General features: G+C 40.4%; 1 protein-coding gene across 2 annotated transcripts in view; it reads right to left on the bottom strand.

Annotated features, from left to right (window-relative positions):
* Nucleotides 1–1,085: 1,085 nt before the first annotated feature.
* IFT80 (intraflagellar transport 80) overlaps nt 1,086–26,280 on the bottom strand; it is a 189,469-nt gene continuing 164,274 nt past the window's right edge. The window contains exons 17-20 of one of the 2 annotated variants that reach the window (XM_077488064.1): nt 14,861–14,950; nt 14,600–14,772; nt 6,897–7,020; nt 1,086–2,836 (exon numbers count right to left, since the gene is read on the bottom strand). In XM_077488064.1, the coding sequence (XP_077344190.1) occupies nt 2,732–2,836; nt 6,897–7,020; nt 14,600–14,772; nt 14,861–14,950 (492 nt within the window). In that variant the 3' untranslated portion in view covers nt 1,086–2,731. The remainder of the gene's footprint in view (nt 2,837–6,896; nt 7,021–14,599; nt 14,773–14,860; nt 14,951–26,280) is intronic. The other variant, XM_077488065.1, reaches the window with a different exon arrangement.

The raw sequence follows: 26,280 nt of genomic DNA, 5'->3' as shown, positions 1-26,280 counted from the left end.
TGCGTCGTATTTGGTCCGGACTAGCACACAGACGAACGATTTTCCAGATTTTTAGTCCATCAGATAGATTTGAAACATGTTTTAATTCTAGGTCCATCTGACTTTTGGGGGAAAAAAAGTCCGCTGGGTCCCACAAACGATCAAATTGTGAGACGGATTCCGGTCAGCCAGACCAAGTCTGCCCGGAAAGTCCGATCGTGTGTACGTGGCATAAGGCTCAGTTTACACTGCCGTGACCTGAAAGACGTGCAACTTGTGGTACGATTTTGAGTACTACTTTGATAGAAGTAAAGTAAATTTAAGTAAAATTTTAGTGAGCTAAAGTCAAGCATCATTTGGTAACCTTTACAAGATTCAGGAGCATAACTGAAGTTGTCTAAAGTAAAGTTTGCAGAGAACTAAGCTATTTTTTTCAAGCATTCGGCTGACTGTCTGTCCAGTAATCCCACAAGGTTTCCTGTAGAATCACTGATTATACTTACTGTATTGTCACTATAAAGGCTAAAATCTGTATTTATGTGCAGAAGAGTCTAGCAGGAGTAGATTACTGGTTACCAGTACAAAGCACTAAAGGATGAATATTGATTGTATGCTTCTAAAGGGGGCCAGGGTCTTTTATTCTGAGAAAGAAATGTATTTATGGAATGATAGCTCTCATCATACATGTGTAACTTTTAGTAGCACAGGTGGCATTTAGACACCAAAAGCTTTGTTGTGACCAATCTGACCCCCCCCCCCCCCCAGCCTGCCCCATTTCCCACAAGGAAGCCAAAACCTGGAGCTTAAATAGAACTTAGGACAGACTATCTTGCCCTTGTATGACAGCACTGGGTACTGAGCTGTCAATGGTCAAGCAACAATGCTGTCACTTGGGAGAAAGGGAATGGGTCAAATGCTCCACCGTACCCAGAAATACCAGATTTGACACTTTGCTTTCCTATGGAAACACAGCAGTTGGGTAATGAACTGAAAGTAAAAATAAGCACCTGTGGAGACCCGCATTAAAAAACTTCCTTTTTTGCCCTACAAACATGAGTTTTAAGAAATACAGTGTATAATAGTCCTATATAGATAGAAGTGGAACATTTGGTTTAAATGTTTTTTTATTTGTAGTTAAAGTACAAAAATACCTTCTGTCCAAAATATACATAATCATAAATAACATTTAAGGTTTGTATGTTGCAAAAGTCAAAAAAATAATTTAAATAAATGGAGCAAGCAAGACTGGGCCAAAAACATAATACAACTTAAATCGGAGTTCTGCTATGTGGAAAAAAAGTCAGCAGCTACAAATACTGTAGTTGCTGACTTTTACTATATGGACACTTATCTGTCCAGGGAGCCCGTGATGTCGGCCCCCCAGCCGATGTTTGGATTGACTGTAGGGTACAGCCGCCGCCATTCCATGTAAGGGAACATGGCAATGAAGCATTCCGCTTCACACCCGGTTCCCTACTGCTCATGCGCGAAGCACACTGCGCGTTCTGATTAGCTTGGTGGCGGAGGAAGGAGGAGGGGCCGAACTTCTGAAAGTCTCCCAGAAGTGGGGAAGGGGACCTGTCAAAAACAGGTCCCCGTTTCCTGTAGAAAGGTGTAAATGTGACACCGGGGGGGTGGGGGTGGGGGGCTGGGGAGCAATTAAGCGGAAGTTCCATTTTTGGGTGGAACTTCGCTTTAAGGGATCTCTTAAAGTATGTACATCATGCAATTATATGCTATATACTCTCACTTTACTTTATTTTAAAGCTTGTTTATAACAAATTATCTGTTACATAACATGATATCTGAGCAAGCATTTAGTTATCTTTATATTTAAGTAATATAAAAGTTTAGTAAATCAAGACCAGTTGAAGTTCCGATGATGTGCCTGTAGACCTAGATGAAGTGCATAAAATACATTACACACTCAGGAGTTCCTTTACAAGGGGCCAGAACTGGATAAGGTGTTGAACTAAGAATCCTTAAAGGCCCTTTCACACCCTCCTTTTTTTTATTTTTTGGTGTTTTGTGTAAGTGCATGTTGTGTTATGGCAGCCCATTCACTTGAACAGGCTACCAACCACTAAAATGGACAAAAAACACGAGCATGCACCTTTTCTTCCAATGCAATGAACTGTACTGCTTTACAGTGTGCTGCAAAGCTGGTGCATTGCCTTAAAGCTTTGCCTTGAAAATGAATGGCACTGCAATGTAGTAGCATGTTGAACGCGTGGCCTTGTGTTGTGATAATTACAATTTACTGCTAAGCATTGGGCCCTAACATTTTTGACCACGTGTGGAGAATTATTTGAAGCCAAGGGAGTAAAGCTATTTTATTGCAGCATTACTAGGATTATAAAAAAAAAAACTCCACCAGAGTTTCAGCTAAGTAGATGTAAGCAACCTTTTCACTGGTTACTACTGGGTTTTGTGGTCCCATGGCTGTCTTTATTTACTTTCCAAATATTCCCTGCCTGGGTACAGGCAGAGGGAGCTAGGAGATACTGGGACCTAGACTGCTTAGTATGTCATAAATAGTTTGATCAGTAAAAGGGAGGAACCATTTTAAGCCCAACAATCTTTGGGAATGTTACCTTTAAACACACTAAGTGGATGCATATTCTGTGGTCACCAGGGAACAGATGCCTGCAGTCAATTTCTAATGTCACTGAGAAATTACTCCATTGGATTTTTTTTTTTAACTGGTATACATTTGTTCACTTGGCAAACTGTAAATGAGGTTTTTGTCAGTTTACATGGACACACTGCTACGGGTTGGCCCAGCAGAACCTCGTTCTCTCTCTTTCGCAAGCTCCATCTCAATTTTGGCTTTGATTTTTTCCCAGTTTACTTCAACCTGCGTAAAGTACAAAAAAAGCAAGTTTTTAGAGGAATTACAAATTATTAAGAGTTAAAATACTTAATCTAGAAAAGTACACTAGTTTTCACATTTTTTGGAGGAAGAAGGCCGATAGGGCACTACATACATAAAACAATGGACCAGCTGTGTTGGCTTCCACGGCTAATCAGCTCACATTTGTTGTCTATCACAAATTATTCAGTTAACAATTCTATGACACCAAGATAAAACAGAACAGTATTGCAGGCCATACACTGTTCCAATCTTGGCTGGTTCCTGCTGAACCACCTATAGGCAGGTTGAATGTACCAAGTTGATTGATCGATCAACTTGGGTACGACCAACATGCCAGGTTTTACCTGATTATCGCTAGCGTCTGCTTTAACCGCTAGCAAAAATCCCTCTTCTCTGGTGTGGGTGGGGCCTTTTACCCGTGGTTGCAGGAAAGAAATTTGCTCCATGTATGGCCGGCCTTAGTAGAGATGAATGGAGAAGAGTTGGCACAAACTATAAGCACCAGGGCTGCAAAAATATCTACAATTGTATAAAACTACTTGTCCTTTTACCCTACAACCCAAAACAGAATAATTTCTGACAAACAGCTAATTACAAAGTTCATATATATATATATATATATATATATATATATATATATATGTGTATATATATATATATATATATATATATATATGTATATATATATATATATATATATATATATATATGTATATATATATATATATATATATATATATATATAATGATGCCACTATTTCCTATCATAGGTTCAATTATCTGCCTGCAGACTGGACTATACAAAGGCCCTTATTACACTATAGAGGTTGCCCATGTGCTACATTGTAAGCTGCCATAATATCTTCCCAAGCAGCTTCCTGTGCCTAAGCAGGGTATAGTGGTATGACAATATACTGTATACAGGAATATCAGGTAATTATGCTAAAACATTTTTAAAAGACCACTCAAGACTGATGCTGCAGTGTTTGGTAGATGTTGGAGAGTAGAAACACCTAATGTTCCCCATATTACCCGCTTGCCCTCCAGGGCAATGTTGACATTTTTCATATACATGTTAAACATTTTTAACATTTTATTTAATTTTTTTCCAAAGAGGTTGAATCTCCCCAACAGGGACACAGAAATCCAGACACAGGGTTCTAACACTTTCCTACTCTATTTAATAACGAATAAAACATTTTAAGGCTACTTTAAAGCAGATCACTAGATAAAAATAAAAACAAAAAAATTAAAGTTACCTTTAATCTCAAGTGTTGCCCGCAGTAAGGCTTTTCTACTACTAGATGTCTTTGGTCTCCCAGGTTGAATAATGGTCAGCATAATCCAACTAACTTGCTCTCCCCAAACCACCATGAGCCTAACCATGCTTTTGACTGGACAGTAAAGCAAAAGCAGCACAGTCATGAGCTCACCCGTCTGTCGTTCTGCTTTGACCTCCTATCAGCATGCTGCTTGACAGCACATGAATTGATTGGCTCCTTGTGGTGCTTCTTTTTCTCTCACATTAAACTGTGCTGTACAGGAACTGCAAGAGACTTACAGTGCTTGCACTAAAAACATACATTTAATGAAGTTTTAAAATGAATACAGAACTGCATTTGTGTCTTTTTTTTACTGTATTTGCCTAGAGTTCAGCTTTAAATACAAATTGTGACTCCATTCCATTTTTGGATTATGTAATATATTGTAGAGAATCATTTCTAAACTAGTATATGTGATTTCCTATTTTTTATATAAAAAACTAAAATAAAAATTATGCATTTCTGTCCAAAACATGGAACAAGACTAAGTTTTACCAATTAGGTTTGCAACTGAAGCATTGGATATTGAGGTTCATTTTTGCACAGGTCGTTCTGTACACTCTTAAATTTTCTAATTTATATATAAGCTAGTTTATTGTTGTAGTGTAGAAGGAAGAGTGCTGTCCCAGCAAAGTGTGAGAGGAGTTTGAGGCCCAATGACATGAGGGAGTATTTCAGGAAAGTCAATAGTTAGCAGATCTTTATAGCATCCAGCACAGTGAACTAAACATACATCAAAGAGATAACCTTTCCATTACTGCAGCACTCTGCAGCGGAATAGAAAGTTTATTAAAGATGGAAGATTAGAGCCGTATAAATGCGAGAAGTGGAGGATAAAATTATACCACTCTGGACTTGTGACAGAATGTGACTCAATCAGTACAGATGATGATAGGTTACCCTGATAAAGGCCTGGAATAGAGTGATCGCTGTAATTGAGACGTTACTTAATACTTAAAACAGAAAAATGTTTAATTTAAGAACGGGTGGGACAAAGTAGCAAAGTAGTGCAAGGTGAGAAATAATCATTATAGAATTTACTGTTTAAATTGAACATGTGGCCAGTAAAATAAAAAGCGGATACCCACTTTGTGATGATCCCCAAAAAGCAGTTCTCCTGCAAACTCTGACCAGCTGCTGGCTCTGGCTGCTCTCGTTCACTAACCCTAAGGGCCAGTACACACCAGAAAGTGGCAGGGGGGAAGCCCGCATTCCATGCTCGTTCCTACTCAGCATTCAAAAAGCACTGCAGTTGCAATCTGCACCGGTTGTCAATATTAAGTTAATGACACCCCAAATGCAGGTCGCAAATGCAGTACATTTGCCTGCAATGGTTCGCATGGTACAGATGTACCATGTGATGGGGTTGCAGTGTGTTTCCAGAAGTAGTGCATGCACTACTTTTGGTGTGGTGCAAATTCAGCCCATTCAAAAAGTTTGGTGTCACTACCTCAATGTTTCTTACTGCCTTCAAAAAAAAAAAAAAAAAAAAAAAAAAAATCGGTGGTTATGTGATGATTGGTCCCACATTATTTAACAAAACGCCAAACATACAAGCCAAGTAATTGCTTCAGAAACTTTGGGGTAGCTGTGAATTATTTTGAATTCTGCTTGGCTATTTGTGTCCATTGTTTTCTCTAGATAAACATCATTGACTGAATAAAGATCTTATTTTAGAGAGCAGTGTGTGTGTTAAGCCAGCCATAGATGGAGAGATTCTCTTTCCATCAATTGGGTTGCAGGAAATAAAATCCCTCAGAGCGGAGCTAATGTGTTCTCCCGTCCTGTCAGTAATAATCATATGAAAACGTTTGTACACAAGTTGATGAATCGATACAATGTGCCTGCCCATACATGGTTCCAATCTTGGCTAGTCCCTGCTGAACCAGCTGAGATTCAAACCATCTATGTCCGGCTTAAGTCTTACAGTGTCTTAATGGTTAGCCTGCCTTGCAGCTCTAAGGTTCTCTGTTCGAATACAAATCAGAACACTACCTGCATGGAGTTTGCATGTTCTCCCTGTGATTATTTGGGTTTCCTCTGGGCACTCCAGTTTCTTCCCACACTCCAAAGATATGCTAGTAGGTTAAATTGGTTCTAAAGGCAGAAGGTTTTTTTTTCTCAATGCATTCTATGCATTCCTGAGCCCCATCTGGATCCAGGAATGTTGCACAAGAGCCACAAAGTCCGAGGACTCTCCCTCCTCATTGGTTGAGACAGCAGCGGGCACCATTGGCTCCTGATGCTATCAAAGTCAGTGAGCCAATGAGGAGAGAGAGGGGGTGGGGCTGAGCCACGGCTCTGTGTCTGAATGGACACATAGAGCATAGGCTTGGCTCGGGTGCCCCTATAGCAAGCTGCTTGCTGTGGGGCACTCGGCAGTGTGGAGAAGCTAGGAGCACTGGTGAGGGACCCAAGAAAAGGAGGATCAGGCCTGCTCGGTGCAAAATCACTAAACAAAACAGGTAAGTATAACATGTTCGTTATTTAAAAACAAGAAAACAAAAACAAAACAAAAAAAAAGATTTAAATATCACTTTAAGTGGTTCCTGTCTACATACGCCCAAATATGCAAGAAAAGGACCTTGAATTGTAAGCTGCCTGAGGGTAAAAACTAATAGGAATGAACAACACATAAAGCTCTGCTGCATATATTGTTGCTGCTCTACAAATACCTAATTGATTAATAAAAAAATAAATTATCTGACAAATCTACTTACGCCTTCTGTGTATTGCAGAAATCTCTTGTTGGTTTCTTTTCTACCAAAATCCTCCAGATATTTCTGCCGATAAGCCAACACTGTATCAACATGTGTTTTGTGTTTCACTGCTAGCTCCAGAGCCCTAAATTAGATTGGAAACATGTCGTCATATATCATATATATATATATATATATATATATATATATATATATATATATATATATATATATATATATATATATATATATATATATATATATATATATCTTCTCGCAATGCTAGATTTCTAAATAAACCTAAATATTTTAACAAATATAAGCAGTTTAATTGCCCGAAATGTGTTTAAATTATTTCAAACCAATATCCGATTGCCCAGGTAAATTTACACCAATATATAAAAAGTATATACCCAAATGATAAAATGGCAAAAAGTACCTATAATTTGCCACATAAACTCAAAACTACATGTACCATTTTAAGAGAAGCCTTCCCCCTTTCAGTTATGCAAAGAAGAGCTAGGATTTCTTGGAAGATAAAGTATTTAAGTACAACTATAGCTAATCAATAAAATGCTGCTCATATATTATAAACGATGTAGACAAATTGTGCTGGGTTTATTTTGATGCCAAACTCCAATACCTGGTGGTCCTGACAGTTAATTCCCCTTTCTCCAGCAGGGGGGTTAACACTGAGTAGTCTGCAGTGAATTTCTGGCAGCATTGTCACCCAGCTCGGTGCTGCAGCATCATGCACATTGAGGAGGAAGAGCTATCAGCTTATAAACTTCCTTATTAAAGTGGATGTAAACCCTCTCCTATACCCAGTGAAGTGAACAGCCTCAGATGATACACACAGATTAAACAAATCTCTCTACATAAGTTTTACATGTACATTTGCTGTTTTCAGTTTGCTATATTCTTTAGAATTCTTACATTGTGTTAGAATTTTTACTGCCTTCATTCAGCTGTAGGAGTGGATTCTTGGCTTACAATGTATGACAACTGATTGGAGGAAAGGAACACCCCCCCCCCCCCACCCTCCACATAGGCAGAGGAACTAAAACTTTCAGAGCTGTGCTGTCACAAGACAAGCTCTCTGCTAATCTATTTATAGCACCCACCCCAGCACAAATCTCAGGCTGGTTTTATCTCCCATTTCGGAGAACTTGTCAGAAGTTATCATGCTGATAACAGAGGAACGAAACAGCAGAAAGACACGGGACTCTGGGCTTTGGAGAGAGATGAGTAAACACTACAGATGTGCCTAGGTCAAACTTCATGAATTGGGTTTACATCCACTTTAATGTCACTCACATTTGGCTGTACTATGTGTATGACGGAAGTGAGCTAGTTTCTGCCTCCTGATTCCAATACCTTGAATATTCAGAAAACCCCTGTCCTCACACTACAAGGGCAAAAAAAGAGAAAGTGGGTGAAAAATGAACAAAGAAAACACCAAACTTGCCTTTAAAGGGATTCGGGGAAGTATACAATGCCACAACCCATTCTAGACTAAACAATTTAATAATCAGAAATGTGTTAAAACTATTTCAAGCAAATGTACAACTGGCTGTCCAATTAGATATATACTTTTATATATATATATATATATATATATATATATATATATAGAAAAAATATATAAAAATATAAAAAAAAAAAAGAGTATATACCCTGTTTCCCCAAAAATAAGACCTAGTGTGATTGTCGGTGATAGCTGCAATGAAAGCCCTACCCCCCAAAACAGCCCTAGTTAAAGTCCTTGTAGGTCTTCTTTTCAGTGTAGGGCTTATTTTTGAGGAAACAGAGTAGGGCTTATTTGGGTGGTAGGGCTTATATTGCAGCCAACACCGACAATCACGCTAGGTTTTATTTTAGGGGAAACAGGGTATATCGAAATGATACAATGGTTAAAAAAAATTTCAAGTGAAAATCCAGTTGTTTATTTGTCCCATTAAAAACACCTGCGCTTAGCACAAAGCAGAACAGATATTGCCAAAAAGTCATATCTAGCTGTCAGGAAACATTTGTTCCTAATGACTATAAAATAAGCTCAGTAATTTTATATGTCAGCTGTAAATTTTTCAACTCTATTGTCAACCTGGCTGCTGAGTATTGTTTCATTGTAAAACTAGTAAAAAATGAATCATACGTTTTCTGCAAATGTCAACAACCTGGATAGCGAATATATTTCCATGGTTTACATGCTATAAGATAAAAGAAAAAGCTCAAAGTGTGTAACCAAGTCTAGATAAATACTCTTGTGGGCCCATAGGCTGCCTATGTTTTTATCAATCCACTGAACTAAAACAAACATACTGTTAACTGTGTTTTTTAATTTTAATACGAGGGGTTAGAACCTCTGTCAGGGTTGTTTATTTTTTTTTATTTTATTGCCACCTGTGCCCCTACTGGGGAGATTTACCCTTTGTCTTGGTGACCATTGTCACTGTGACCTAATGCAAGGTTAACAACTGTCTTTCAGGGATTTCCCATTTTTGGAGAAATTTCCTTTCACTTTTCATGTCTACATGACAGAAAACGTAGGAAATCTCTACAGTGGGATACAAATGGCAACAAACACTGATAGGTGTTTAAACTATTTTCAACTTTATAAAAAAAAAAAAAAAAAAGCAGCTTTGCTTTGAAATACTTTAACCCCTTCCCGCCCGCTCTACAGCTAAAAGACGGCATCGCGCTCTGATCGCCTAGTTCTTCATACTCGGCTGATCACAGATCAAGGTAAAGAGCCAATCACAGCACCCTTTACCACATGATCAGCTGTGTTCAATGACAGCTGATCACAGATGTAAACACAAAACCGGCCTGTGTTAAAGTGACATTGGCACTGATTATCAGTGCAGTCCCAATAGTGCCAACTAGTGCTGCCAATCAGTGCTGCCCATCAGTACCACCTATTAATGCTGCCTATCAGTGTCGCTTATCAGAGTCCATCAGTGCCACCTATCTTTGCAGCCTCATCAGCGCCACCTATCAGTGCCCATCAGTGCAGGCTCATCAGCTCATTTTGTCTTTTTTTCGTTTGTTTAGCAAAAAATGAAAAACCCAGTGGTGATTAAATACCACCAAAAGAAAGCTCTGTTCATGTGAAAAAAATAAAATAAAAATTTAATTTGTGTATAGTGTTGCTTGACCATGCCAACCACAGTACAACCACGCACTGAACGCTTAAAAAGAAAAAGGAAAAGGCCCCAGTGACACACTTCCATTCCTATAACATATAAAAAACAACAAAGGATTCGCCCTGGGACTTTAAATGAAGTGGGTACTGTTTCCGCCAGTAAACATAACAGTAGTAAATATAGTATATGGTTTATTCAAATACAATTGTTTACACGGATAAGTAACACCAACGGTTGCCAATTAAAAAAAATACATAAACAAGGAGTATTGGTACATAAATGTAGAAGTAGTACATGGTACACGGGCATCATACTACCCGACTAGTTTCGTGAGATCCAGCTCGCTCTTCAGGGGTGGATGTGTGTAACAATGTACCTAGGATGAACAAAAATATATATGTTTGGCAATATAGCACAGTATTAGTTATAAAGGCACAGGGTAGGAGGGGTTGTAGGCCCCCCCATACTTACCACTGAGCTTGGCCAGGTGTGCGGCCTCGAGATGGCGGCAGCAGATGCCTCCCCAGGGAGCTGAGGGGGCAGAATCAAATGGGACCCCACCCAGGGCCAAACGGAGAGCAGGCATGGCAAAGATGTAGTGATGTATCCCTAGAGTCCTCGTTGGTCGATAAAAAGTATAGGCTGTGAACATAAGTATGTTTGTCAGGCATCTAAAGTAGTAGAGTAAAATCAATAGATATTGGTATAAAGATATGTATGCATGCATGCATGAATGAAAGGCCTAAGCCAAAGGTTGTAGGGCCATGAAGATGGTTAGAAACCTAGGAAAACAGAGGGGTACTACCAGGTGACAAAATGGACAAAGAAAGAGGGGAAAGAGGTGAACTACAATTGTGTGGGTTATGAACACTTATTCTCATTTATTTATTTATTTTTGGATATTGTTGATTCCTCCACACAAGTCCATCTTTCTCCTTCTCTTTTCTTATCTTGTCACCTGCTAGTATCCCCTTGCTATCCTATGTTTTCCACCATCTCCATGTCCCTACCATCCTTGATCCAGGCCTTACTTAGCTATACATATCTTTATGCCTATACTCATTGATTTTACTTTACTATTTTAGATGCCTGATAAACATATTTGTTTATAGCTTATATGCTTTATGGACTAATGAGGTTTCTAGGAATACATCACTACCCACACAATTGTAGTTCACCTCTTTCCCCTCTTTCTTTGTCCATTTTGTCACCTGGTAGTACCCCTCTGTTGTCCTAGGTTTCTAACCATCTTCATGGCCCTACAACCTTTGGCTCAGGCCTTTCATTCATGCATGCATGCACACATATCTTTATACCAATATCTATTGATTTTACTCTACTACTTTAGATGCCTGACAAACATACTTATGTTCACAGCCTATACTTTTTATCGACCAACGAGGACTCTAGGGATACATCACTACATCTTTGCCATGCCTGCTCTCCGTTTGGCCCTGGGTGGGGTCCCATTTGATTCTGCCCCCTCAGCTCCCTGGGGAGGCATCTGCTGCCGCCATCTCGAGGCCGCACACCTGGAGCCATGGCCAAGCTCAGTGGTAAGTATGGGGGGGCCTACAACCCCTTCTACCCTGTGCCTTTATAACTAATACTGTGCTATATTGCCAAACATATATATTTTTGTTCATCCTAGGTACATTGTTACACACATCCACCCCTGAAGAGCGAGCTGGATCTCACGAAACTAGTCGGGTAGTATGATGCCCGTGTACCATGTACTACTTCTACATTTATGTACCAATACTCCTTGTTTATGTATTTTTTTAATTGGCAACCGTTGGTGTTATTTATCCGTGTAAACAATTGTATTTGAATAAACCATATACTATATTTACTACTGTTATGTTTACTGGCGGAAACAGTACCCACTTCATTTAAAGTCCCAGGGCGAATCCTTTGTTGTTTTTTGAACGCTTAAAAAAATACCTGTGCAGGAAGGGGGGAAAGTGCCCAGTAGGCAAGTGGTTAAGAATTATAGACTTTTTTTTTTAACTTTATCTATTGACAAAGTTAATGGAATAGAAGGATATTGTTTTAAAATAAGCGTTTGAAATCAATAAATGTAACCAGGCAAAACATTTACCTTCTTTATGTCCACTGATAATAATGTTGATATGCAGACCAACCTCCATTATATTATGCACAATTTACAAAATGTAGAACAGTGGAAGCTCCTATTTCATCATGGGATAGCTATGACAAGCTGTGGAGGAGGTCTGGTCACATAAAGGCCCAACAGTTATGTAATAGCAGTTTAACATGGCAGTTTAGATGTAATTACATAGTGGGTTACTCAAATCGACATGTAACACTGTATAAGGCGACCCCCCCCCCCCCCCTTTCAGTTATTTTACCAGGACCTAGGATTTTCGAGAAAAGTATTAAAGTACAACTATACCTAAACAATAAAAACCTGCATAAAAACGACATCATATAATGGCAATGGAGATGTTGGTGGCTAACTCTGAAAAAGTCTGCACAACCTGAACTTGTTGGTGGAAGTATAGTGATACTACAAATTTTCAGGACCTCCTTGATTAATACCTTCTCCTGCTTTATGCTTTGAGTGTGTCATTTGGTGCTTCTCTAAATGTTCAAGGTAAAACAATGTTCAAAACCCCTACTTCCTACTACTTAGAACTGAGAAAAGCCAATGTAGGACCAGTATTTAAAAAAGGGCCCCAAAAACATCCTTGGGAATTACAGACCAGTTAGCCTAACATCAATAGTATGCAAACTCTTGGGGGGGTCATAAGGGACTATATACACAAGATTTTAGTAATGACAACGGTATCATTAGCAGTAATCAGCATGGATTCATGAAGAATTGTTCTTGCCAAACCCATCTATTAACCTTTTATGAGGAGGAGAATTGCCATCTATATAAAAGGAAGGCCCATAGACATGGTGTATCTGGGTTTTGCAAAAGCATTTTATACAGTTCCCCATAAACTTTTACTGGTGATAAATGGGGAGTACTTGCAATGGTCAGGGGTGGGTAGTGGGGTCCCCCAGGGTTCTATGCTGGGACCAATCCTATTTAATTTGTTCATAAACAACCTGGTGGATGGGGTAAACAGTTCAATTTCTGTATTTGCAGAAGATAATAAGCCAAGCAGGGCAATAACTTCTCTGCAGGATGTGCAAACCTCGCAAAAAGATCTGAACAAATTAATGGGTTGGACAACTACATGGCAAATGAGGTTTAATGTGGAAAAATGTTAAATAATGCATTTGGGTGGCAAAAATATGAATGCAATCTATACACTGTGGGGAGAACCTCTGGGGGAATCTAGGATGGAAAAGGACCTGGGGGTCCTAGTAGATGATAAGCTCAGCAATGGCATGCAATGCCAAGCTGCTGCTAACAAAGCAAACAGGATATTGGCATGCATTAAAAAGGGGATCAACTCCAGAGATAAAACAATAATTCTCCCACTCTACAAGACTCTGGTCCGGCCGCAACTGGAGTATGCTGTCCATTTCTGGGCACCAGTCTTCAGGAAGGATGTACTGGAAATGGAGCAAGTACAAAGAAGGGCAACAAAGCTAATAAAGGGTCTGGAGGATATTAGTTATGAGGAACGTTTGTGAGCACTGAACATATTCTCTCTGGAGAAGATGCTTGAGTGCGGAATGGAGTTTAACAAGACTTGTGGCCACTCATTAAAATTAGAAGAAAAGAGGTTTAACCTTAAACTACGTAGAGAGTTCTTTACTATAAGAGCGGCAAGGATGTGGAATTCCCTTCCACAGGCAGTGGTATCAGCGGGGAGCATCGATAGTTTCAAAAAACAATTAGCTAAGCACCCGAACGACCACAACATACAGGGATATACAATATAATACTGACATATATTCACACACATAGGTTGGACTTGATGGACTTTTTTCAACCTCACCTACTATGTAACATGTCTGGCCATCCCAGGTTTTATATGGGATATTGTCACAGCTCCCACTCCTTTCCATGTTGTTGTGATTGTTATGTTCTCTTGTGCTTTGTTATATATTTCTATTTTCAAGGTTTCCCCAGCTGTTCCGTACAGGTAGCATTTGTGTATGATGTCTCTCTCCTGTTATTTCATACATGTGCATTATTCTATTATTGCCTACATATTTTTACAATGTATTTTGGCATTATATATTGGCATTGTATATTGTGCATTTGTGAACTAGCCTTTATAATTGTTTATAATGCAGTAAATTTTTTGTCAAACTACAGTTTATTCAAGCAAACATTTCATCTGTACTGTATGAATATTTAATGATGTTTTTATATTTAAAAAAAATGACATTTAAATGTTTAGAATAAAAAAAGGAATGTGAATTTTTTTACTTATTTCTTATGTGGCACCTTTAAATTCCCAACCTTAATCCTCTACCAAATTGAATATTTTGGGGGATGTGGTGCTCAGGCCAGTTTAAGTCCAGGAATGACAGGGGCAAAACAAATAAATTAAAAAATAAATGCCCTAACATGCCTTTACAGGGGGGGGGGGGGGGGGAGTCTACAAGCACAAGAAAATTCTATAATAAAGTGACTTTACTTTATTTTACCTCTCCCAGTTGTAGGAGTCAATGTTGAGCTGAATGGCTTGGTAAATCAGGCCGGCCTGCAATATAATGGCCTCAGCATCTTGAAAATTCCCACTGAAGAGCTGGATGTGAGCCAATCTGGACTCTTTTGATGGTAGATCGTTAATTGAATTTATGTACTGAACTTTGTCAATCTGCAAAAAAAATAAGAGATTGCAGAAAACACTAACATAGATCAAGATAATACTGGTATTTAAGGAGTAATTATGTATACTTCCTTACTTCACCAATTGCTGCGTATGCAACCTCAGCTGTTGACATATCCTTGTTTGCAATAGCCAAAGCTGCTAGACAAGCCCACATGGTTTGCTCCTATGTATATTAAAAGATGTATAAGATTAGTAAACACGCAATACACAAAAACACATAAATTCCGCAGATTAATACAATTCTTTGCTTGGGCCCTATAGATGCACTAGACAGTGTGCTCACAAGCCATATAATGACTTGTGTTAGGACTATCCCTGACACAATATAGGTGGGAATTACATGCCTTAAAAATCAATTCAGCTATTGCCCAGGTCCTAAATGATTGGCTGATGTGATCATGTGTCAAACCAGAATGTCTTAAAGGCTAGGCAGGTATTTTATTAAAATGTTCTTATGCTTTATATTGTTAAAGACTATTATTTATAAAATACTGTATTTATCGATATATAACACACACCCTAACTTTAAGAGTGAAGTTTCAAAAAAAAAATAACTTTCCACAGCCCCCTGCACAGTACACATAGCCCCTTCCCTGCACAGTACACAGCCCCCTTTCCCTGCACATCACACAGCCCTCTTTCATTATAAAGCCCCCCAGTCTCCTGGGACAGCACTGCCAGCCCCTTCTCATACACTGCTCCTGTGTCACTCTCATTGTAAATCAAAGCTTCTAAATACGTCAAATAATGCTGCTCTTTCATGGACCCGGTCATGTGACTGCTCCCCTCTCATGTTTCATTGACGGTCACGTGACCGTCCTCCTCCTCCAATCAGTTGAGGAGGCAGGAGTGGGAGGAGGAGAGCGGCTAGAAAGAACAGCGTTAATTGAGGTTATTAGAGACTTGGATTTACATTGAGAGTGACACAGGAGGAACAGTGTATGTGAAAGGGCTGGCAGTAATGTTTTCTTAACTTTGAACTATGCTGGCAGTGCTGTCCTAGGGCCAGGCGGGGCAGCCGGCCTGACACTCCCCCCCCCCCCCATGTGAGGCACCCGGGGCGGACCACCCGATCCCTGCCCCCTGTTGGTAAAAGAAATATATATATCAGCGTATAACACGTAGACACTGTTTACCCTCTATTTTTATGGGGGGGGAATGTGTGCTATACGCCAATAAATATGGGCTTCTTAAGAAAGGGGACAGAGCTGCATACACGTAGCAGCCCGCCCTGACCCCATCCTATTGGCTGGTGTTCGATAGCTGCTCCATCCCACCCATCCCCAACATACAGTTACATACATACTCCCTGCACAGCTACACTACAAGCCTGGTCAATGTTATACGGTCTCAGCGCGGGATACACATTATCACTATATCAACTGTATATATGCACATATTTTATATATATATATATATATATATATATATATATATATGCATATACACACACACACACACGTTATATAAAGGGATTACTGAGCATGTGCGAGATTTGGTGTTGGTGGTGCATGGTGGTAGACACAATAGGGTTTCAGATGCCCACAACTAAAATGGAACCTGCCTGCTTCCGAGATCAGTAAGTAAAAAACTATTTTTAAAGAAAGTAAACACGCAAAAAATATGACATGTTAGAAATGTTCATTTACAGGTTGAGACAGTTACAGAGCATGTTTGGGGGACTGGAACCCCGCTTTAATGCTCTCCTTGCTCAGCATGTCAGTTGAGGTGGATGGCAATGTCTTGGTAGGTATGCAGTTGTGTCATACTCTTTCCATTTTTGGATAATGGATTTAATACTGCTCTGTGAGATGTTCAAAGCTTGGGATATATTTTTTTATAACCTAACCCTGCTTTAAATTGGTTGTAAACCCTTTATAACCACTTTAACCTACAAGTAAGCCTAGATTAAGGCTTACCGTATATACTCGAGTATAGGTCGATCCGAATATAAGCCGAGGCCCCTAATTTACCACAAAAAAAATGGGAAAACGTATTGACTCGTGTATAAGCCGAGGGTGAGACATGCCTGTCCATCCCTGTGTGTCCGTCCATCCCTGTGTGTCCATCCATCCCTGTGTGTCCAGCCTTGTGTGTCCAGCCTACCTGTGTCCCGAGCCTGTGTCCCGAGCCTGTGTCCCGAGCCTGTGTGCTTCTGCACATACGGCGGCCATGCCAGGATCGCCGCACCTCTTCTCGTCTGACAGACGGCGGCCATTCCACTGTTCAAAAGCCGCGCCTCCGTCTGTGATAGGCGGAACACTCAATTTCCCAGCAGTCTGTGTTCCGCCTATCACGGACATCCTCTCATCCTCGTCCGTAGTATGAGGATGAGCGGATGTCCGTGATAGGCGGACCACTGACTGCTGGGAAATTGAGTGTTCCGCCTATCACAGACAGGGAGGCACGGCTTTTGAATAGTTGAATGGCCGCCGTCTGTCTGCTCGACACGCTGATCAGGTAGACAGACGGCGGTGACTCGAGTATAAGCCGAGGGGGGCACTTTCAGCCTCAAAAAAGAGGCTGAAAATCTCGGCTTATACTCGAGTATATACGGTACCTGTAGGTGCAAGAAATAATTCCCAAACCTAAAAGGTTTAGGAGATATTGGCAGAAATAGCAGCACCGCTATGTACGGCACACTGAGCGATCATGCCGTTAGTGGCAGCACCAGCGCACATGCGCGGGAGTGAAATCATCGTGGCTCCGGCCAGTCACAGTTCGGAGCTGCAATACCCGGAAGGCACTCCGGGAGAGATGGCGAATTCGCAGGAGGGGGAATGAGGACCGCTTTGGGGGCTTCAATCTCAGGTAAGAAATTCATAATGAGCTAGTATGCTATGCATGCTAGCTCATTATGCCTTTGTCTTGCAGGGTTTTTTTTTTTATTATTTATGAGGCTTTACTTCCTCTTTAACCACTTGCCAACCAGCCACCGTCGTTATATGGTGGCAGGTGGCTCTCCTGTGCCAAGCGCCGTAGCTGCACGATGGTTCGTGCAGGCGCGCTCTGCGTGAGCGCGCCCGTGGGTCAGGCGGACTCAATGTGCGCTGGCGACCCACGAGTTCCTTCTCCATACTCTTCTCTTCCCATTACTCTGGTACAAGTTGATCTTGGTCTCATCTGTCCATAGGATGTTGTTCCAGAACTGTGAAGGCTTTTTTTAGATGTTGTTTGGCAAACTCTAATCTGGCCTTCCTGTTTTTGAGGCTCACCAATGGTTTACATCTTGTGGTGAACCCTCTGTATTCACTCTGGTGAAGTCTTCTCTTGATTGTTGACTTTGACACACATACACCTACCTGCTGGAGAGTGTTCTTGATTTGGCAAACTGTTGTGAAGGGTGTTTTCTTCACCAGGGAAATAATTCTTCGGTCATCCACAACAGTTGTTTTCCATGGTCTTCCGGGTCTTTTGCTGTTGCTGAGCTTAACAGTGCGTTCTTTCTTTTTAAGGATGTTCCAGACAGTTGATTTGGCCACACCTAATGTTTTTGCTATCTCTCTGGTGGGTTTTTTTTTTTTTTCAGCCTAATGATGGGCTTTCTTCACTGATAGTGACAGCTCTTTGGATCTCATATTGAGAGTTGACAGCAACAGATTCCAAATGCAAATAGCACACTTGAAATTAACTCTGGACCTTTTATCTGGGATAATGAGCGAATAACACACACCTGGCCACGGAACAGCTGAGCAGCCAATTGTCCCATTATGTTTGGTGCCTTAAAAAGTGGGAGGTACAAATACAAACTGTTGTAATTCCTACACTGTTCACCTGATTTGAATGTAAATACCCTCAAATTAAAGCTGAAAATCTGCAGTTAAAGCACATTGTGTTTCTTTCATTTCACATCCATTGGGCTGCTGTATAGAGCCAAAAAGATTAGAATTGTGTCAATCTCCCAATATTTATGGATCTGACTGTATTTTCTCTTATCTAGAATAAATTTATTATATTGATATTTTAATGTACAGATGCTTTATTTTAATAAACATACCAGAGAGAATTTGTGGTTTTAATACAATTTGGAAATGTGAGATTAAAGCCCAACACCAGGCCTACCAGAATCTCAATCCCCCCCCCCCCCCCAATTTATATACATTCCTGTTTTCCAGGTGTCTTTGGCCTGGTGACATCACAGGTCCTCATCACCCCTTTCTTCCTCCAGCTGTGGGTGGATTCTAAATACTGTATAGAATTGTGGCCCAACTCTGCAGATTCCCCAGAGAGTTCAGAGTGGCAGGTGGAGCCTTAATACCCTGGGCTCCAGAAGAAGTGAACTAAACGACACTGATCATTATGCAACATGAAAAAGTTACGTAGGAGCTTTAATGGATCAGTTAGTCTGCATTGAACAGTGCTAGAGAGGAAGGGAGTATTACAACTAGAATTTTGTTTTTCCTTCAAAGATCCTGGGTACTAAATATTTCTTTTTTTTAATCACCATCGCAGGTGTTGTTTTAAATGTATAGGCAAAGCTGGATCATCAGCAAAGTAACTTAAGAACCTATTGTCTGGCAGATGTTAAGAAACCCCAGCCACAACCTCCATGTTGCTACAAACTGGGGGTGGTTGAATGGCTGCAGGGCTAAATCAAGCTAAGTTAGTACAGGGCTGTAGTGTGAAGAAAGACTAAAATTAGGGAGAAGGAATAGAAAGATAAAAGGATGTAGAAATGTAATAGGCAAGTTCCAGATCACCATACCAGTTGATGATATATTTTCACACTGGCCATAGAAAACTGAATGGAATATAAATGTAACAAATATTCATACGGTGCTGGAACAGTCAAACTATATATTATGGCAGGTGGTCAAAGCTAGTTATGAAGGCAGGGCTTAAAGTGGTTGTAAACCCTTACAAACCACTTTGACCTACAGGTAAGCCTAGATTAAGGCTTACCTGTAGGTCCAAGAAATATCTCCTAAACCTATACGGTTTAGGAGATATTTGCCCGAAGACAGGCACCGCTGTCTACGGCGCATGCGCCGTAGACAGCGGCGCGCAGGCGCACTGAGCGTGGCATTTCCAACAATGGAGCTGCCGCGCGTGTCAGCTCCCGTGCGCATGCGCGGGAGTGACGTCATCGTGGCTCTGCCGAATGACAGTGGCGGAGCTGCGAGACCCCATCGAAAAGATGGATGCGCCGGACTACAGGGGACAGCGGTGACATCGCTGGCTCCTGTGTCAGGTAAGTGACACATAATGGGCTACTATGCGATGCATAGTAGTCCATTATGCTTTGCCTTTGCAGGGAATGAAAGAGGAAGTAAACCCATCAGGGTTTACTTCCTCTTTAACTGGTAAAGGTGTTTTTTAACCCTTCCATATTGGGATCTCAGTCTACAAGGGTTCATACAGCATCTCACAAAAGTGGCAAACTGTGAAGCTCTGGTGAACTCCATGCCAAAGATGATTAAAGCAGTGCTAGAAAATAATGGTAGCTACACAAAATATTGACACTTTAGGCCCAATTTGGACATTTTCACTTAGGGGTCTACTCACTTTTGTTGTCAGCAGTTTAGACATTAATGGCTGTGTGTTGAGTTAATTTGAAGGGACAGAAAGTTTACACTGTTACACAAGCTGTACACTCACTACTTTACATTGTAACAAAGTCTAATTTCTTCAGTGTTGTCACATGAAAAGATATAATAAAATATTTACAAAAATGTGAGGGTTGTACTCACTTTTGTGAGATATTGTAAATGTAATAAATGTTAATATGGGTGCTGGAACAGTCGAATTACGGTATGTGTTACGGGAGGGGGTCAAAGCTAGTTGTGAAGGCAGGGCTTAACTGGTAAAGGTTTTTTTTTACACTTCCATACTGGGATCTCGGTCTACAAGGGTTCATATGAGTTCTGTCAACTAGAAATGTCCGTGACTACTTGTGGGCACGAGGCACTTGCCTGATTTTGCAGAAAAAGGCCCCCAATGAATAAATGCCACCTTCCAGGTATGGATAGCTTTACTCTCCTATGTAATCCCCTTCCTCCATGACAACCAATATTGCTTATTCTTTCTTTCCCACAACAATAGAACTAACTTGGCTTTCTCCGACCCTGAAACGTCACTATTACTGCATCTATCATAAGACAAGCTTTCTTTCTGAACTAACATATCTGGATTTTAAAAGCAGCAAAATAAATAAACTATATAAAGAAAGAATATTTAATCATGGGGTTTACATTATATCCCAGCTCACTTTCTCTAACATACTGCATAACAATGCGAACAATTCTTGACTTTGTCTAAGAAGACGTATTAGGGCAGTCATATCTAGGCATAAACAAGCATTGCAGTGGCTAACAAATGAGCAACACGGAAAGCACAAAGAAATGGCGTTTGAGATATCTCAATGTACTAGAAAACCTCTGTGGCTGATTTAGGATTACCCTCCTCTCGCACACAGAAAACTGGACAACCGTTTCACTTTAATGGGATTCACCAGAGTTAAAAGAAAAAAGTAGTGATGGTCATTGTAATAGAAATGTCACTTCCTGCACTCCCATTGGAGTCCCTTGATTGTGGAGTGAAGTGATGAAGGCAAATGCAGGAACACATCTCACAGATCACACACACCATACCTATAGTACCATGGTACATGAACCCTTTACTGTACAACCCCTAGCCAAGGCAAATTAGCAAACCTCCGTTACTGTACATTTCCTGTGTAACGAGTACCTATCATATACTACAAATCGCAAGTATAACATTTTTGTAAGTGCTTGCTTTATTATGTTTACATTTTTTAGTAAAAAGAGAAATATTGCATATGAATAAATTATATTTACAATTTGCACCAGCAAGTGGAGCTCCGGCCTCCTTTTTCAAATCAACCCTTTTAGGTTTCAAACCAATGTGCATTAGTCATTTACCATAGAAACCCCAGTTACTGCATATTAAAGTGGCCCTAAAGTCAAAAAGTAAAAATGTTATAGGGAACATCTAGCATGGTAAATTGTACCCAAGCAGTACCTCAAAAAATTTTCATTTTTGTCTTGAATTCTTCCTAAAATGTAGTAGTGAACTTCCTGACCTGACTCTTTAGTCTCATTGCTGTAGATTTGCCGTGTGAGATCACCTAAGGCCCTGTTGTACTGGGCTGCTCATTGTTCTTACTAGAGAGAAGGCTGTAACCTGAGGATCTACTGTGTAAGCATCTCCCTGCATCTACTTCATTCATTCTGTGCATTTGTGGTCCTTCCACCTCTTCTGCTGCTTCTTGATCATTCCTACACCAGATATCAGATCACCAGTGACACCGTGCAGAACAAGTCCTGGTAAGTCAGTAATAGTTAAAAATTGAGCTGCAGACGGTCTATATGCTAGTCATTTGCCCACTGATTATCCCTTGTGTATACAGCTTCCACAGTTCAAGTCTTCTTTACCACTACAATGTTGTACATTCTATTTAAAGCAGACCTACATTGCATCTGAGCGACACAACTCAAAAATGCTATTTCATTCATTTCTAATATTCAAAGCAATCCCATCCATCCATTCATTTATGTCTCCATGGTTTATTTTGCTGAGAAATCACTTGCTAGAGTGTTAAGGTAAGTAAAACTCCTTTTTATATTCCCCTAGACAAAAAAGTGATTTTAGCTTTTGCACAACCTTTTTAACCTTTCCCACTTCACAAGACTCTGGTCCAGCCTCATCTTGAGTATGCCATCCAGTTCTGGGCTCCAGTCCACAGGAATGATGGAACTGGAGAGAATCCAGAGAAGGGCTATAAAGCTCAAGAGAATGGAGGACATCAGCTATGGGGAAAGACTACAAGCATTGAACATATTCTCTCTGGAGAGGAGACGCTTGAGGGGGGGTATGATGTCAATGTGCAAATACCATACCGGTGACCTTAGAATAGAGAAAAAACTATTCAGTGAAAGTTAAAAAAAGACAAGCGGCCATTCACTAAAGCTGGAAGAGAAGCGGTTGAAACTGCGTAGAGGGTTCTTTACTGTCAGAGTGGTAAGGATGTGGAATACTCTTCCACAAGCAGTTGTATTAGCAGGGAGCATCAATAGTTTAACCACTTCCCGCCCAGTCAATAGCAGATTGATGTCCGGGAAGTGGCCCATCAGTGCCCATCCGTGCCAACTATCAGTGCCACTCATAAGTACCCCTCAGTGCCGCATACCAGTGCCACCTATCAGTGCCCATCAGTGCTGCCTATCAATGCCCATCATCAGTGCCCATCAGTGCCGCATCATTGGTGCCCACCAGTGCCGCCTCATCAGTGGCCGTCAGTGCAGCCATATCAGTGCCTGTCATTGAATAAGAAAACTTACTTATTTCCAAAAAAAATTAACAGAAACAAAGAAAAACTATTTTTTTTGGCCTTTTTTTGTTGCGCAAAACATAAAAATCGCAGAGGTGATCAAATACCACCAAAAGAAAGCTCTATTTATGGGAACAAAATTATAAAAAAAAATGTTTGGGTAGAGTGTAGCATGGCCGCGCAATTGTCATTCAAATTGCGACAGTGCTGAAAGATGAAAATTGGTTTGGGCAGGAAAGTGTCTAAGTGCCTGGTATTGAAGTGGTTAAAAAAACTATTAGATGGGCACCTCAATAACCATAACATACAGGGGTATACGATGTACTATTGACAAAAAACACACACACACACCCCATAGGTTGAACTGGATGGACTGATGTATTTTTTCAACCCCACTAACTATGTAACTGTGTAATTATGTGAGTGTGGGGTGAGCCCGACTGCAAGGGTCATTTTTAAATCTCCCTGCCATTTAGCTTTAAGTTGATCTCAACATAAATTTATACAAACATCGTACACACTGTTCAGCTGTGTATACCATTTTGTCAATTGCGTTGTAGGTTTTACACTCTGTAGTACTTGACCGTACTCATTTGCTCTATGTTAAATACTATGTACTGTTACTCTGTATACACTGTGCATATGTGCTTTCCACATTACTCAGCTATAATACTTCCAAAAGCATCCTATAACCGATACAGCTCCACTGTTCTGTCAATGCTGTACATCAGGGCTCAAAATTTCAAGTCCTGAGCTACTAGACAGGCCTCAAGGGTCACTCGCCCCCAGTTGCGACACCCGACCCCTACCCTGCCCTGGCCCTACACTTAAATGTTTTATGCAGAATTAAATTATAATGCCATTCAATCCCACCGGCCGGCAGTGCTCCCCCCCCCCCCCCCCCCCCCCAGGCAGCTCATCCTCATCAGCCCTCATTTTCTCCTTGAAAAAATGGAAGTAGGCAAGTGGAAAATTTGAGGGCTGCTATACATTATATACTGTACCCTGCCACTAGGTTATGCTACTTCTCAATGGCACAATGGCATATGTGCATAATGGAGTTACTTCTGATTAGTTCAGAGGGAAAGTCTTTGTATTACACAAGTTCATCAAAAATCAAATATCTGTACCAATAATAAAAAAATAAGATATCTGTACTTTGTTTAAATAGGAATTGCCTATACAGTAAATAGATTTGTGTGCAGTTAGGGGGTCTGTGTAAGAGACATACTTAAGTCAAGGAGTACTTAATTAGATTGCAGTAAGTATTCTAAAAACAATGACTTTTATAAAAAGGTGTATACTTTCTGCTGTATCAGGCCCCCCAACCTGGAACCAGCACAGTAGAGAGGGAACTGGATGGGGGACTTAGTATATCTGACTTCACAGGGTAAGAGGGAGTACACCTAATAGAATTGCTTAGAGGTGGGTTGGAGGGAGGGCTGGTCAAAAAAATTGTTTTTGCCCAGGGTGAGGATTTAAACAACACTATAAAGAAAAAAGTAACATAAGAATCTGCATGTGGGAGGCAGCAATGGGTCTGCAGTGAGTTTTCCAGCATGTCAGGAGGGCACATTACAGGATCCTAAGATTGCCAGATTGTGTGCATGTTATCAGGCCAAAGGCAATGTCAACTTTTGATCAGGGTCATTTGGGTAGTTTCTGTTGTCATTATGATTTAAAAAGGGTAAACACAGTTGATTGATAATAAATGGCTTCCGACAAACACTAACCATGGCGTGAAAGAAACGTTTTTGTGTTTTCATTCATTCTGCCAGGGTATGTAAACTTATGAGCACAACTGTATATTTTAACTAGCCCAGGGCATTTGCATTATTTAGAAAAAATAACATGGAATTGAGCTTTAAAAATTACAATAAACACCTGATGTATATTGGTTAAAGGTTCTAAAAAAAAAAAAAAAAAAGCAAGCAACTGCTGTAAATGAAAAAAAAAAAAATGTTCCCTACAGATTAGCTAATTTTTCTTTTTGTTTTAGCAAGAAAACACAACCTTGACGCATTTTTTCTCCTAAGCTGCACATACACTACCCTGTTTCCCCTAAATAAAATAAGACCTAGCGTGATTGTCGGTGTTGGCTGCAATATAAGCCCTACCACCCAAATAAGTCCTACTCTGTTTCTTCAAAAATAAGCCCTACCCTGAAAAGAAGACCTACAAGGACTTTAACTAGGGCTTATTTGGGGGGTAGGGCTTTTATTGCAGCTATCACCGACAATCACACTAGGTCTTATTTTAGGGGAAACAGGGTAGTAGATTACAAAAATTTGTGTGAAAAATCTCAGTATATTTGTCAAGTTGATGGTCATTCGAAACTACTTCAAAATTGTAACATTCACTTTTAGAACAAATGGACTTTACAGAACGAAAACAGCATACACTGTTAAAAATGTGTTCCTTCAAGGAGAAAATGATATCCTGTTCCTATGAAATATGTCGCTATGGTCAAACACAAATGCTAAATTGTCCCCACTAACGATTACAAAATCAAACCATTGTTGTTAAAATAACAAATTTTGAATTAAATCCTACTAGTATATGGCCAGCATTCCACTAGGTTTTTGTTGAATTGCTTTTTATGCCATGTACACACGACTGGTTTTCCTGTCGGAATAAACTCTGAAGGTTTTTCCAATGGAGTTCTAATGGAATTCCGCTGAAACTGTCTTGTGTACACACGATCACACCAAAGCCCAATTGTCAAGAACGCGGTGACATACAGCACGTACAATGGGACTAGAAAAAGGAAGTTCAATAGCCAGTAGCCAATAGTTTCTGTCTCGTACTTGCTTCAGAGCATGCGTCGCTTTTGGTTTGGAACAGCATACAGCGGTTTTCCTGATAGGAATTGGTGTCGTCGGAAATATTTAGAACATGTTCTATTTCTAGGTCTGTCAGAATTGTCGAAAAAAAAAAAAAAAAGTCAGATGAGGCATACACACGATCGGAATATACGATGAAAAGCTTCCATTTGACTTTTTCTGTCGGACATTCTGCTCGTGTGTACGTGGCATTATGCCGCGTACACACGATCAGACTATCCGGCGGACTTAGTCTGGCATACAAACCTGCCGGACTTTCCGAACGAGTGGACCTGCCCACACACAACCAGACTTTTCCGGTGGACTAGGTACGCCGAACTATGGCGGGAGTCCGCCGGACTTTTGAAATGAACGGACTGG

Source organism: Lithobates pipiens, unplaced genomic scaffold, assembly GCF_037356315.1.
Source record: "Lithobates pipiens isolate NorthernLeopardFrog02 unplaced genomic scaffold, aLitPip1_a1.2 Scaffold_18, whole genome shotgun sequence".
Classification (NCBI taxonomy): domain Eukaryota; kingdom Metazoa; phylum Chordata; class Amphibia; order Anura; family Ranidae; genus Lithobates; species Lithobates pipiens.
The sequence above is the reverse complement of the archived record's forward strand: the minus strand, read 5'-3'. Positions and strand labels throughout refer to the sequence as shown.